Consider the following 12436-nt stretch of genomic DNA (forward strand, 5'->3'; position numbering starts at 1 on the left):
ATTATGAATAATCCTGCTATGAACAGGATTATTGTTCAAAATAATCAACAGGTGTTGATTAATTTTAAAAAAATTAGTTCAGAAATTTTATTAGCTTTGTCTCCCTTTCAATACATAGACAGAACCACAGGGTGTGGTAGTGTGCCAGTTTTGTCGTCAGGCCCTTTGGAAGATGTACAGCATTATTTGGGAGTGAACCTCCAGTGTATGGTTAGCCTGAAAAGTTTTTGTTTCTCACTTACATTCCGGTGATCACTTGTTTAGCCAAAGCATCTGACCTTTTCAATACTGAGTCCTTTGTTGACAGGTAGCTGTTGCTCTAGTCTAAAGCTTCTCACTGTAATTGGCACTCTGAGCAATTAGCTTTTTGACTCTGGAAACCTTGTTACCTGTAGGAAATTATCTTCCCACTTCATCTGACTTTCCTGCCAAAAATGATACTATTTCCTGTTATTGGATTTGATTTCCATCCTGCAGGCTCTTTTTGCCAATTACTTCATGGCTGTCAATTACTTTTTATAAAATGTTTTATACAATGTTTTTTATTTGGAAAAAAAAAGCCTCTATAAAAAACTCCACAACATTATAGCAAAGTGGGAGGTAAATGTTTCCTCCCAGGCATACCGTTCTGGAGGCATGAGCCTCCAGAGAAAACTCCTGCAACAATATGTCATCCTTCCTGACTCTGCAAATAAAAGCCAGGCCCTTTCTAACCAAAACTGCAAAGGATTGACCAGGTTAATTAATTCTGACAGAGCATCAAGGCAATCCAACAGAGAAAAGATAATCTTTCCATCAAATGGTGGTGGAACAGTTGGATAGCCAGATGCTCCCCGGTCCCCCCAAAATGATCCTTCACCCTTAACTCAACCATATATAAAAAAATTAACTTATAATAGATTATAGACCTAAATGTAAAAGTCAAAACAATAAAACTTTTGGAAGAAAACAAAGAAGAAAATCTTAGAACCTTTAGGTTTGGCAAAGATTTCTTAAATAAACAAAAACAATGAAAGGAAAAATTTAATTAATTTCATCAAAATCAAAACTCTGCTCTTCAAAAGATAGTTATGAAAATGAAAAGATTAAATTACAGACTGGGAGTAAATATCTGTAAAAGTATATCTGACAAAGGACTTGTATCTTGAATATATAAAAAACTCACAACTTAATAAGAAGACAAACTTAGAAACAGGCAAAAGATTTTTAACATGTACATCATCAAAGAAGATATAAGGGGCTTCCCTGGTGGCGCAGTGGTTAAGAATCCACCTGCCAATGCAGGGGATACAGGTTCGAGCCCTGGCCTGGGAAGATCCCACATGCCACGGAGCAACTAGGCCCATGAGCCACAACTACTAAGCCTGTGCTCTAGAGCCCACGAGCCATAACTACTAAGCCCACGTGCCACAACTACTGAAGCCTGCACGCCTAGTGCCCATGCTCCACAACAAGAGAAGCCACCGAAACAACAGAGTAGCCTCCGCTCGCCACACCTAGAGAATGCCCGCGCACAGCAACTAAGACCCAACACAGCCAAAAATAAATAAATTAAATAAATAAATTAAAAAAAAAAAAGGAAGATATAAGGATGGCAAATACACACAAAAGAAGATGTTCAGCATAATTTGTAATTATGGAAATGTAAATTAAAACCATAATGGGATACCCCTATACACCCACAAGAGTGGCTAAAATTAAAAGACTGACCATATGCAGTGCTAATGAGGATCTGGAGCAACTAGAACCCCCATATAGTACTGGTAGGAATATAAAGTGGTACACAACTTTGGGAAACAGCTGTAAACATACACCAGCCATTCCACTCCTATTTACCCAAGAGAAATGAAAGCGTTAAGTCCACAAAAAACCTGTACATGAGTGTTTATAGCAGCTTTATTTGTAATAGCTAAAAACTAGAAACACCCCAAATATCCATCAATAAGTGAATGGGTGAATGAATTTCAATATGTTCATACAATGGACCACTACTCAGAAATAAAAAGAAACAGACCTACTAGAGCACAGACTTGAGGATATGGGGAGGGGGAAGGGAAAGCTGGGACAAAGTGAGAGAGTGGCATGGACATATATACAGTACCAAACGTAGGGTGGATAGCTAGTGGGAAGCAGCAGCATGGCACAGGGAGATCAGCTCGGGGCTTTGTGACCACCTAGAAGGGTGGCATAGGGAGGGTGGGAGGGAGGGAGGGAGATGCAAGAGGGAAGAGATATGGGAACATATGTATATGTATAACTGATTCACTTTGTTGTAAAGCAGAAACTAACACACCATTGTAAAGCAATTACACTCCAATAAAGATGTTAAAAAAAAAAAAAGAAACAAACTATTGATGCATGTGACAACATGGGTGAATCTCAAAATAATTATGCAAAGTGAATGAAGCCAGTAAAAAAAAGAGGCATACTGTATGACTCCACTTCCAAAAAAAAAATCTATAGACAATACAAACTACAGTGATAGAAAGCAGATCAGTGGCTGCCTGGGACTGGGAGAATGACAGATTACCAAGAGGTTTGAGGAAACTTTTGAGGTGATGGCTATGTTCATTATTTGAATTTCATGATGATTTCACAGGTGTACAGTGGATATGTCAAAACTCTTATTGTACACTTTATATGTATTTTATTGTATGTCAGTTACACCTCAATAAAGTTGTAAAAAGAAAAACAAAAAACTTACAGAAAAAAGTCCTCTTCTTCATCTGAATCATCTTCCAAAAGATTTCTCTGTCAAAAAAAGAAAAAGACTTGAGTTTTTAGATTCCAAGGGGCTTACAAACTGTCAGGGGCAGAGTAATGAAACAGGTCCTATCCTGGTGAAATTTCTTAACTCCAAGCTTCTAGACACAGGGAAGAGTAATTACAGGTGCTTCACTGGAAGCTAAAAGATATGGAACCACACTGCAGACTTTCTAAGAAAATGCTTATAAGCCCGGAATCCTTTGACCACAAGGTAGAGAGAGGTCACTGAAGCTGGCATGGGAGTGAGGGATGCAGGCAATCAGGGAGGGGCAAGTCCTTCCTCCTCCCCCTGCCTTCCAGTCTCTCTCTATCAGCAGAACCTAAGAAGAAGCTGGGGGCAAAGGAGAAATGTAGCTGCAGAGTCCAACTCTAGCATCAGAGAGAAGAGTATAGAAGGTAGGTTTGGAGCTGAGAGACAAGGGTTTATTAACTGGCACAGTCCACCTAACAGCCTAACGGCCTATGAATAGCCCTCTACACATACTTGAACTTCCAAACAAAATCAACTTTATACTTTTACCTTATAAGATACAACTGTTTTTCTTAAAATGAGGAATGTCTCACCTTCTCCCCAAAAGGCAAAGATATAAAGTTCCAAAAGGAGGCTGAAGAAGAGCAAAAAACCAGACCTTTTCAGCATGCAAGAACTCAAACAGTATACAACTTGTAGGCCGAATAATGGTTCCCCATAGATGTCGACATCCTAATCCCCGAAACCTGTGAATATGTTTCCTTGAATGGTAAAAGGAACTTTGCAGAAGTTATTAAATCAAGGATCTTGAGGTGGGAAGATCAATATAGTGGGCCCAAAATCATCACAAGAGTACTTAAAAAAGAGAGAGGCAGAGTGTGTGTGTGTGAGAGAGAGAGAGAGAGAGAGAGAGAGAGAGAGAGAGAGAGAGAGAGAGAGAGGGAGGGAGGGAGGGAGGGAGGGAGGGAGGGAGGGAGGGAGGGAGGGACAGAGGTTGGAAGATGTCACCCTGATGGATTTAAAAATATAGGAAGGGGCATGAGCAAGGAGGTCAGGCAACCTCTAAAAGTTGGGAAGGCAAGGAAAGAGCTTCTTCCCTATAGTCTCCAGAAGGGACATGGCCCTGCCAGTGCCTTGATTTTAGCCCAGCAAGATCCATTTTGGACTTCTGGTCACCAGATTATAAGATAATAAATTTGTGTTGTTTTAAGTTTGTGGTAATTTGTTAAAGCAGCAACAGGAAGCAAATACAACACCCATGTACCTTTTCTGAAGAAACTACTCAAGGAATTACACCAGCTAAAAAGAAAATTAAATCAGAACAAAGATCTTAAGATGGAGATTGATATACTTAGTACATCTAATAAAATGTGTGGTCAAATCTAAATGGAAGATGATTGTGAACTATAACTTACAGCTATTGAAAGAGAAAAATGCATAATATAAATAAAAATTCTAAAAGAATCTAAAACTTTTCTCACAAAACCCAAAAGCAGGAAGTGGAGAGTAAAGTGAGGAAGTTAAAAGCAAAGTAACATGCTCATCTTGGTGGGGAGAGGAGCGGAGAAGTGGAAAGAGGCCTAGAATGAAAAAGTAGCACGGAGGGGCATAGTTTTTGGCATGTTGAGAGAGAACACAAATTTAAACATTATTGTTAACATATAAAGTTAATTAAAAAGAGAGAGGGAAAGAGAAAGAAAGGGAGGAAATTTTTAACTGCCTAGTGGTCCTGGGGGCAGGGAAAAAGTGAGGAAAAATAATCAATCTAGCTAAAGAAGTTAGGGAAAATAGGGAAAACATAAGAAATACAATGAATATCATTATCTCTATATGTTATAATAAATAATACACAAAGAATAAGAAAATGAAAAGAGGATGTGTTCAAAATTCATTTAACAAATATGTTTGAGCATCTTCTATGTACTAGGCACTGTTTTAAGTACCAAGCATCAGCTTTGGACAACAGACAAGGTCTGAGCTCTTACAGAAAAACACCTGACAGTGATGAATGTTATGCAGAGAATTAAAACAGTGATAGGATAAAAAGTGACAGGGTGACTAAATAAAATTAGGTTGTCAAGGAAAATCATTCTTAAAAGGTGAAATTTAGGCTGAGATCCAAACAATAACAAAGAGCCAACCAAAGATCAGGGTGAAGAGCATTCACTGCCAGCAGAGGGACTAGTGAATGCAGAAAAAGTCCAAATAGATCAGTTACCTTAATAAATGTGAATGGTTTGAATGCTCCTACTCAAAGTAAAAACTATACATGATTAGAGTTCAAAAAAATTGCAGCCAATATCTGTTTATAAGAAATTTACCTAAAATAAATGTCAAATAAAGGATGAAAGAAAAAAGAGAGATGAAAGAGATATATTATCAAATTCTAACAAAAAGAATTTTAGAGTTAGCAAAAGTAATATAAAGAGATTATTTTAGGACAAGCATTAAACAATCAAATAAGATTTTACAATGACAAAATGCACAATCCACCAAGATTTAACAGCAATGAGTGTTTATATGTAACAATATAGTTTCAAAATACATAAAGCAAAAGCTGCTCAAATTATAAGAAATGGATACATTCAAAAATCATAGGAAAGCTTTAACATATCCTTCAAAGATGGAGAAACCAGGAAGACAAAAAAAAATCTATAACTGTGTACTCAGCAAATGTTATTTTCAAATATCCAAGAAATGAATAAGCAATAAAAGAATTTTAATAAATAGCCCACACTAGAAATTACACAGGTCACATTCTCTGGGCATGATGCAATGGAAATTAAAACAAATAAAAGGAAATTTTAAAACACTCTTCTGTTAAAATGTTAAAAGATAAATGCAAACTTAACAAACTATTTAGAAATGAATGACACTGGGAACATTACAAAATAAAATCTGTAGAGTATGGTCACAGCAGTACCTAAAGGAAAATGTGACCTTAAATCCATTTATTTATGAAATTACAGACTGAAAATATATAAAATAAGTATTTAACTACAAAGATGAGTAAATTATTCCTAAGTCACAAACCCCAGAATCTCTAAAAAAAAAAAAAAAAATCATGGATTTGATTACATAAAAATTTAAAACATAAAGAACATACAGCATCATACACAAGGTTAAATGGCAAGTAATAGGCTGGGAAAGAAATCTGCAACATACTTTCAGACTAAAGGGTCTGGTATCTCTCTTAAACAAAGATCCCTGACAAACTAGTAAGAAAAAGACACATTATAGAAAAATCATCAAAAAAGAAAAATAGACAATTCCTGACAGAAAAAGAAAAGGCCAATGACCACATGAAAACATGTTCAAAGTCAATAATATTCAGGAAGATACATTACTTCCTTCAACAAATATTTCTAGCTAATAAATAACAATCATTACATTTACGATACAGTTTATTTGCCTTAGAGGATGATGATACTAAAGTCTGTTTATTATAGTTGCCCAATGAGAAACACAATGAAAACGAATGTCTTTACACTTATTCACTGAACAAACACAAGAGCTAGGGATACATTATCAAAAAGGGTAATGAGATACAATGAGATGTCATTTCACACCCACTAGGCAGATAATAACAAGTGTTGGTGAGGAGAAATTGGTGAGGAGAAATGTGGAGAAATTAGAACTCTCATACACAGCTGGACGGGAATGTAAAAATTGTGCAGCCACTCTGGAAAACAGTTTGGCAATTCTTCAAAAGGTTGAACATAGAGTTACTATAATACCCAGTAATTCTACTCCTAGGTATTTACCCAAGAGAAATGAAAACATATGTAATGAAATGAAATGAAAATAAAAACTTGTATGTGAACATTCATAGCAGTGGTATTCATAATAGCCAAAAAGTGTAAATAATCCTAAACGTCTATCAACTGATGAATGAATAAAGAAAGTGTAGTATATTCATTAGTATATTCATATAATGGAATATTATTCAGCAATAAAAAAGAATGAAGTACTGATATATACTACAACATGGATGAACTTTGAAAACATTATGCTAAGAAGCCATTTACAAAAGACAACATAGTGTATGCTTCCATTTATATAAAATGTCCAGAATAGACAAATCTATAGATTTGTGGTTGCCTAGGGCTGAAGGGATGAGGAGAACTGGGGATGACTGCTAAAAAGTACAGAGTTTCTTCTTGGAATGATGAAAGTGTCCTGAAATTGATGGTGGTGATGGTTGCACAATTCAGTACTAAATACTAGTTACTAAAATCCACTGAATTGTACACTTTTAATGAGTGAATTGTATGGCATGTTAATTATATCTCAATAAAGCTGTTATCAAAAAAGTGTTATAGGAAAGAGGAACAAAATTTTTTAAAGTTTTATAAAAGTAATTTATAAATTCTTAGAACCAGTTATCAAATTTCATGATCTGATAAACATTCAAACGGAGGACTCTATTTAAACAGCCAATTTTTTTTTTCAATTCTGCTATCTAATATCCTATTTTTACAATAAATTGCAGTAGTAGTAAACCAACAATATAAAAAGAAAGTTCCATAGTTATGGTCTTAGAAGTAGAACTGACTGAAACTGTATATTTTATATTTTTGAATAAATAAAGCTTATTTTAAAAAGTTTACTAACAGTTAGTCTACTGGTGGATTGTATCCCCGTTCAAGAAAAACAAAAACAGACACTGAATAAAGAGTTAGAATAAAGGGATGACAAATGATTCCTGTACTGTATTTCAAGATACTTCTAAATCATAAGATGTTGGACAGAGGTTCTAAGGTTGTGCAAAAAAGGAGCATGTAAAATGAAGTCAAACAGACTATCTGCTGTTTAAGGGCAGAGACCATGCCCTCTAGTTTTTAGCACAATGCCTAGCACATAGTAGGCAGTCCATAAACATTTGTTGCATAAATCAGAAAATAAAGGAAAGGCAAGAAGATAGGAAGTGAGGGAGGGCTTTAGGTTGCTGGATGAAAAAGAATAGCTCTAATTCCTTCCCTCAATAAATACTTATTGATTACTTATTCTAAAAGTAGCCTATCTACAAATATTCATATCAATGTTATCTTCCAATTATCTTGCATAATTTCTAGATTTATACAATCCTGCACAGAATGTTCTGAAATAGAACATTATATAAAAGCTACTCTGGGGCTTCCCTGGTGGCGCAGTGGTTGAGAGTCCGCCTGCCGATGCACGGGACGCGGGTTTGTGCCCCGGTCCGGGAGGATCCCACGTGCCGCGGAGCGGCTGGGCCCGTGAGCCATGGCCGCTGAGCCTGTGCGTCCGGAGCCTGCGCTCCGCAACGGGAGAGGCCACAGCAGTGAGAGGCCCGCATACCGAAAAAAAATAAAATAAAAATAAAAAAGCTACTCTGAACTCTGTGGCAACTGCAGGACCAGAATCCTTTATCTGCAATTCCAAAATCTAAAAAGTTCTGAAAACCAAGAGATTTTATAAGCTTTGGAGTCAAAACTCATTTGGAGGAAAATCTTACCTGAATTGATGTTAGCTAATTTATATACTTAATTAGAATAATCAGATATTCCACGGAGAAATATTAGTATGTTTGGAGGTGCTGCTCTAGACCCCCAAAAGGCTCCTGTATAATGTGCATTAACTAGCTTTGTAAAATCTGAAAAATTCTGAGGAACTCCAACCACATTTGGCTCCAGAGTACTAAATAAGATATTGTGTATTTGTACAAAATTCCCTTTGAAAGACTAGAAAGAAGCTGGGAACATAATTTGGTCAATAATGGAAAAAGAATTTGGTTGAGTCCCAATCTAAGTAACATATATTTTTTAATGTTTACTATGAAGAAAACAAATAGGATTCGAATATAGCCATAAATATTAGATTATTCTAAAACAAATTATTTACAAAGGAAAGAAAAGATATTTTGAATCTTTTTTAAAGATTAAGGTTCTGAACTTACCCTTTCACTTTTCACAGAACCAGTGACATCATCATCATTTAGGTGGCGCTTAAACTTGGGAGGCATCTTTTTTAATGAAGAAGTACTCTTCTACTTCTCAGCAGAATAAGTCTTCACCACCTTAAAGAGAAAATAAATTTCATCAGATTTGAGACTCTGGGGTATAAGCTAAAGTACTGAAAACAACGTACAAGGCCCTATATGGTGGGGCCCCTCCACTTCTCTGACTTTAACTGCTCCCTCTCACCTACGCCACTCCAGTGACCCTGGCCTCCATGCTAGGCCTCAATACACAACAGTTAAAAAGAGAAAATGGAGGTAACTTTTAGAGAACACGTGGGGGAAATTAGCGAAAATATTTTTACAAAATCAAAGAGCAGCTTGTGGGCTTCCCTGGTGGCGCAGTGGTTGAGAGTCCGCCTGCCGATGCAGGGGACACGGGTTCGTGCCCCCCACATGCCGCGGAGCGCCTGGGCCCGTGAGCCATGGTTGCTGAGCCTGCGCGTCCTGAGTCTGTGCTCCGCAACGGGAGAGACCACAACAGTGAGAGGCCCGCGTACCGCAAAAAAAAAAAAAAAGCAGCTTGAACAGGAGAGGGGGAAAATTAGGACGTTGTCCCCTTGCAGATGAGACATCAAATGCTTAAAAATTTTAACTTGGAGTCAGAAGACGGCAGAACACTTCTAATTCTCTCACTTCTGGGGAGTTGCTTAAACAATGAGTCTGTTTCCTCAGCTGTAAAATAGTGATTTCTAGGCTTCTGCATGGAGTTGGGATGGTCAAATCAGATTAATACATACATGCAAAAACATTCTGTCAATTACAACGTCCTGTATGCAAAAACATTCTGTCAATTACAACGTCCTGTTCTAATGCATAACACTAGGTGCTCCAAGAAAAGGGGTAAGTTTGGAAAGTACTGGGTTAAACAAAGCCAGGTTTTTGGTTTTTGTTTTTTTTGTTTGCTACAGAAAGTCTCACAGTCTTTTATATACTAATTTGCATTATGATTTTCCAGGAAAATGCTTGAATATGCAACATATTCAAAATTTTCTTGAGAAAAAGCTGACATGCAAATACGAGTTTTCACTATGTTGGACTAGAAGATGGATGAATAATAAGAATAGCTAAGATGTACTGAATGTTTTACTATGTGTCAGGCACCATGCTCAGCGATTTACACACATTTTCTTTTACTCTTTACAACACTCCTTCGAAGTAAGCACAAAGAAACTAAGAGAAAACTAAGGCTTGGTAAAAGATAAGTAACTAATAGTGTTAGTCACTCTACTGATTGAAATATCAGAAACATAGGCCCAAATTATTAATGGCTATGCATGATCAATTTTAATATTTATCCAATTAGTTGTCTATCAGGTTATACAGTTCTGTTCTAGAAAGACCACTTCCCTATAACAACCCAGCAGTCCTCTTTCCCTTTCCACAAGAAGAACCTCTAAGATTTTTAAGTATAATTAGACATTTGTTGGTTAATATCACACACTTAAAAAAAGAATAAACAGGGGCTTCCCTGGTGGCGCAGTGGTTGAGAGTCCGCCTGCCGATGCAGGGGACACGGGTTCGTGCCCCAGTCTGGGAAGATCCCACATGCCGTGGAACGGCTAGGCCCGTGAGCCATGGCCGCTGAGCCTGCGCGTCCGGAGCCTGTGCTCCGCAACGGGAGAGGCCACAACAGTGAGAGGCCCGCGTACCGCAAAAAAAAAAAAAGAATAAACAAGCCCAGAGTACAGTTTCATAAACAAAATAAAGTAAAATTTTAAGTTGACTTCCCATCAAAACAAACTGATACACTTTTCTTTGATAAATAATTTTCCAAACCAGAAACTTAACCACTTGTAACAAAAACCAAATACTTGCTACCTAAGTAACAGCTCTAGAGTTCTTCATTCTACAATATTTCTGTCACGTACATCCGGCATCTGACCCATTTTATTCCTCATACTTTGATTTCAGAATAATTCATTCATGCAGAGATGTTACAGAATGCATGGAGAAACAGATGAGAAAGGAAGCAACCGAAGAACTAGAGCTTTTAATTATACCTGTATTTTATTTATATTTTAAACCCTACGAAGGGGCTGCTTCAATATCCAAAAGCAAATAACAGGCCGACTTACATAACATCTTTATGAAATATACAGTAAAGCTACAAGTTTAATGATGAGCAAACCCAAATTCAGGTCCCATAATCCAAGAATCAGCTTCATGAAGGCAAGAAATCACTGTCTGACAAACATAAAAGCCATCAGCAAAGCAGCAGGCAGATTAATTAACTGTGCTTGATGAAGCACAGGGTAAATGATATTTGCACCAAATGACTAGTAGAAATAAACAATGCTCAGAAATTAGATTTATTCTACCTAAGAGTTCTCCTGTAGAAAATACATATGAATTCAGGTGTTTGTCTAGGTATATATACGTAAATAAGAGAGCCTTCATGATGTATTTCAACATCACCAATACATTTTTAAAAAGTCACATCACCATACGCTTCTTATGCCATCATCATACGTTCACAATTTCATGTGTGTATTTTTTGAAGAGGCAGTACGTTCTGTATTCAATGGCTTTACAAGTAATAAACTTCTAACCTGTTGTTTAGCAAATGTTGGCTTCTTTTTTGCTTTATGCAAACAACAAGCACACCAAACCCCCTAGTATTTCATTTCACAAAAAGCTTGAATCTGGGCAGAGGCTTCCCTTTTCCCAGCCTGCGTTCCCTTTCTGACTCCTCTTCCTCATCTCTCATCAGCAGTCTTGGTTGGTGCAGTTTCACGGAAATAAGTGACTTGGATGGACACAGCCTGGAGATGTTATTCACAAAACCTGTCAAAGTGTAATGATTCACCTCACCTTCCGGTCATTATAAACACAGCGGGGTTGGTGCTCTCTCCCAAGCCTTTTAATGGTGAAACAAATCCATCCCTCCAGCAAGCAGCTCCGTTCACCCCCTCCCCCACTCCCACCCCATCTGTCGCACCAGGCCACATCCCCCGACATCTCCTAACTCTAGTCCTTTCTGCCCCAAGATCTCCACTCGCAGTCCGGGCTGCCTCCCACTCTTCTCCAGTCTTCCCCAGCCCCGCCACTGTTCTCTTCCCATTTCCCCAGAGCACCCTACAATTCCCATTCTTCTCCCCCTTAACCGCTCCCCATCGCACACCCCTGTCCTGGTCGCCCTTCCTCAGGGAACCCCCGGTCCGACCCCAGCCTTTTCCCACTCTGGGTTCCCTCCACTACCCCCGAGGCCGGCCCCCCTGCCCGACGCGGACGTTGGGGCAGGGACTTCGTCTCCGTTTCCTTCCTCCGCACATCAGCCCTTCCCGTCGGGAACAGGAGGGCGGCCGTACCTGAGTCTCCCGGGGAGCTCCGGGCAGCTCTCCGGGGCGGGCAGCACTGGGCTGGCGGAGGAAGGAGTGGGAAGAGGAGGGAGAAAGCGGGTAGGGGGAAGACAGTGGGCGCGGACCCGGCGCCTGCCGCTCCGCCGCAGCTGCACCCCCGCTCATCGAGCCGATCGGCGCTCCGCAGCCTGGCGCCAGACGGAGGGAGCAGGTCCAGGCCACGGAGATCGTGGAGAGAGTCGATTCCCCCCCCCCCGCTCTCTACCTAGAGGCCCTAGCGGACGCGAAGTTTGGATTCCCGTAATGATTTTGTGCTTTAAGGGAGGAACAACAGCCGCGGGCTCCCGGGGTCCCAAGCCGAGGTCGGAAGTTCAGGGGAGGTGGAGGAAGCTCTGAGAAGTCACGCAGGGTGGGGCG

General features: G+C 39.0%; 1 protein-coding gene across 2 annotated transcripts in view; it reads right to left on the reverse strand.

Annotated features, from left to right (window-relative positions):
* The window catches only part of VAMP4 (vesicle associated membrane protein 4), a 28791-nt gene extending 16597 nt beyond the window's left edge, over positions 1-12194 (reverse strand). Inside the window, exons 1-4 of one of the 2 annotated variants that reach the window (XM_007121942.4) lie at positions 12029-12183; positions 11270-11504; positions 8658-8777; positions 2705-2751 (exon numbers count right to left, since the gene is read on the reverse strand). In XM_007121942.4, the coding sequence (XP_007122004.1) occupies positions 2705-2751; positions 8658-8723 (113 nt within the window). In that variant the 5' untranslated portion in view covers positions 8724-8777; positions 11270-11504; positions 12029-12183. Of the gene's footprint in view, positions 1-2704; positions 2752-8657; positions 8778-11269; positions 11505-12028 lie in introns of both variants that reach the window. The other variant, XM_007121941.3, reaches the window with a different exon arrangement.
* Positions 12195-12436: the final 242 nt, after the last annotated feature.

Source organism: Physeter macrocephalus, chromosome 4, assembly GCF_002837175.3.
Source record: "Physeter macrocephalus isolate SW-GA chromosome 4, ASM283717v5, whole genome shotgun sequence".
In the NCBI taxonomy this organism is placed as follows: domain Eukaryota; kingdom Metazoa; phylum Chordata; class Mammalia; order Artiodactyla; family Physeteridae; genus Physeter; species Physeter macrocephalus.